The sequence below is a fragment of the Festucalex cinctus genome, chromosome 10 (genome assembly GCF_051991245.1).
Source record: "Festucalex cinctus isolate MCC-2025b chromosome 10, RoL_Fcin_1.0, whole genome shotgun sequence".
Lineage (NCBI taxonomy): Eukaryota > Metazoa > Chordata > Actinopteri > Syngnathiformes > Syngnathidae > Festucalex > Festucalex cinctus.
The window spans coordinates 15969960-15973282 of record NC_135420.1 but is presented as its reverse complement, the minus strand read 5'-3'; the positions used below and the strand labels follow the sequence as shown (position 1 = coordinate 15973282).

Sequence of the window (3323 nt, the reverse complement as noted above, 5' to 3'; positions counted from 1 at the left end):
CATATTAAATTGCTATATTGAAGAAAAATAATGTATTTTTAAAAATTGTTCTGCTGTAACTTATACCCAAGCACGGGGCAAAACGTGATATAATTGCCCATTTGGCTACAGCTCTACTGCGAGCGCTGTAGCACTTTATAATGTAATAATTTTTTTGTTAATTTTTAAAAATGGGACAGAACATATTCATGAACATTTACAAATTGTAAGTATGTACGGAATTACAGCCATTTGGCCTATTTGCATCCCTTGTCCCATTGGCACGAAGGTGTCCAACGTGAAAATGAGAGGAGAGAGTAAAAGCAGTAAAGAGGAAAAGAATAATATATAAAAAATTCATCGTCATCATAATCATCATCATAATGATGATGATGATCCATCCATCCATTTTCTTAGCCGCTTCTTCCTCACAAGGGTCGTGGGGATGATGATGATGATAATAATACTATTACTATGTTATAACAATGTAATAACATTTGCACTTACCTCAATCAACAATGTATTAATTTCAACAATAATGCAATAAGAAAAATCCTGACTGATACTGTAATAGCAATTTTACCGATAATGTAATAGCTTAGTTATAGCATTGTTATATCATCATATTCTAAAATTATTATTTTTTTTCTTCCTGCTAGAGCAGTTTTAATCAACTGGGTGGAGCTTACTAAACACACTTTGGGGGTTGAAATCAATTCTGAAACATATAACAACAAAGTTTTAACACTCCAATATTTGCTTTGATGGTATATAAAGTCTTAGATTATCAAAACGCAAAATGTACACCTTTGGACTGAAAATGAACATATATATATATACATTACATTATCTAGTTGTATATTATCAGTTTTGGAAAAACAAAACAAAAAAAACGACCCACCTGACAACGTAATAAATCATCAATAATGTAGCAAGTAAGGTATTACATTATCTGTAAAAATATATTTACAATATTAGTCAGATTTTTTAATTTGTTGGTGAAATTATTACATTATTATAATAAGTTAAGTGCAAATGTTATTACATTTTCAGGTGTTATTACATTATAATTACAGAATGAATAAATGGATGGACTCATAGAGTGGAAAAAAGAAATTGTCTATCTCAGTTATATAACTGCACCTGATACGAAATATTTCCATCTGTTCAGGCGATCTCCGTTACGATCACCACCCTCATCACGGAGCCGCTGAAGCACGTTGGGCTGGGGATCAGCGAGTTCCTCCGAGCGCTCCTCAAAGATCTCCCAATCACCCTCCAGATCCCCGTCCTCCTGACGATCGTGCTCGCCATTGTGGTAAAGACGCTTGAACTGTCGCAACCCCGAGGGACTCGCGTTAAGACAAAAATGGATTGTTCTTTTCAGGTGTTCATGTATGGAAGCGTGCAGGCGGTCTTCCAGTACGGCATCACCGCGCCTCTACGCCGCCACAGAAGGGATCCGAACCTTCCGCCGCCGGAGCGGCCTCGCCTCCAAGAAATCGAAGGCGGGGACGCGGCGCGGCGCGCCCAAGACGACGAGCGTCCGCGCGGGAACCACTTCTGCCGGTCCCGGCCCAACAAAGCCAACCAAGCGGCAGCGAGGATGTTTGTGGAGACCTTGCGCACTGACGCGTTTTCCCACATGCAGCTGGACGGGAAACGGCGTGTGGAGGCGGGGCAGGGGGACGGGCCTGACCCTCAAGCGGAATCGGACTCTGACAACCGTCAAGAGGAGAAAGACACAAACGTTTTGATGACGCAGCTCGACGGCAAAACAAAAACAAAAGACTGCGACTCGTCTCGATCAGAACGTGGGAAAGACGACGACGTCAGCGGGAGGACGCCTAATGAAGTGTCCCAGCCTCCGCCCAAAGAGGTAAGAAGCAGTTTGCGAAATATGTGGTCAAGCTTTACATTGCAATTTCTGCCCATTGCAGGACCCGAAAGCCTCATCTGGAAACGCGACGGCCTCCGTCTCGCTGACAAACGTGGAAACGGTCGGCAGTCCTGTTCAGGAGACGTTGCCGTGATAACACATTCTCACTTTTGGACTAATTGGACTCCAAATAGAGATGTCAATACTACAGTATGAACTATGAAACATTATTTTTTTTTTATTTTTTCTTTCAAACTTTATTTGTTTTTTAACAAATTGTGGAGCTATCTAGAACAACATGAAATATGATTATTGATAGCAGCTGGACATCACTGTAAGTGGTCACAAATGTAACAGTGATGGCAATTTTAAAGTGGAATTTAATTAAGTTTATCAAGAGTGCTGCAATATCAATATTTTTTATTTATTTATTTGAGCACATTTGTTTTTGTGCTTTTTTAGAAATCTATTTTGAAGGTGTTACAGGTGGTTGATCAGGCATATATTATTTTTCTTTCCCAGTAAAAACATCTGCCTGCAATTTAACCAGGAACTTGCATTCACAGATGGCTTGGCAGCATGTCGTCCTAACGTGCTTGAACCTACCGAGGTGAACTTTTATTATCATTACAGTACCATGGAAAAGTATCTCCGTGATCAAAATTGATTTTAAATATTTTTTTTAATGATTTTTTTTATGAGACTTGCAGCTTCAATGTCTTTGTGTTTTAATTTTGTGGTGGTAGTAAAATCAGTCAATATCACTGATGATTATGATGTATTGACTATAAAAGTCGAGGATATCCACTAACCTCTACGGAGCTCAGTACATTACGTGGGATTTTATTTCTTTTAAATTTGTGGCCAGAATATAGATATAACATGGGTACAAAATGCTAATTTGTTGCCATGAAGTAGATGCAGTGGGCACGCAGAATACTAAAACGCCAAAATGTTTGTTAAAGTCACATGAACAACTATGACAAATGATACTTCCGAGCCTACATCCCAAGTCAAAATGGCGGTCAACTCGGTGAAAGGAAGGTCTCGACTCCGCTCACTGAAAAGCATTGGATCGTTATAATTTCGATTTGTGTAGATTATTTTGATTTTAAAAATCGATGAAATGTCGTTTGACAACCTACCTGGTTTGTATGCAGTCACAGGCAAAAGCGATCCAATCAATTTTGCATTGCGTTGCATACAGAAATGCCCGGATGTTCAGAATTGTTTCAGAATGTCTTTGTATCTCATTACAATCTTACCATCCCCGTCCAGATTGCTTCGACCTTCACCTTTCGATAAGAGGAGCTCTCGATCCAACTATTCAGAAGGAGCTACAAGTTTTTGTGGTGTGTGTAGTGCCCTAAAAAGCCACAAGGCGGCACCAAAGGCCAACAAATGTTCAAGATTTTGTCTGAGAAGGCGACCTGCCATAGATGCAATTTTGTTTCGCCTCACAATC

The 3323-nt window shown here is 39.7% G+C and overlaps 1 protein-coding gene across 1 annotated transcript in view; it reads left to right on the top strand.

Annotated features, from left to right (window-relative positions):
- clcc1 (chloride channel CLIC-like 1) overlaps positions 1-2669 on the top strand; it is a 5446-nt gene extending 2777 nt beyond the window's left edge. Inside the window, exons 8-10 of the mRNA XM_077535307.1 lie at positions 1151-1297; positions 1367-1858; positions 1920-2669. Coding sequence (XP_077391433.1) covers positions 1151-1297; positions 1367-1858; positions 1920-2012 — 732 coding nt within the window. The 3' untranslated portion in view covers positions 2013-2669. The remainder of the gene's footprint in view (positions 1-1150; positions 1298-1366; positions 1859-1919) is intronic.
- The last annotated feature ends 654 nt before the right edge of the window (positions 2670-3323 follow it).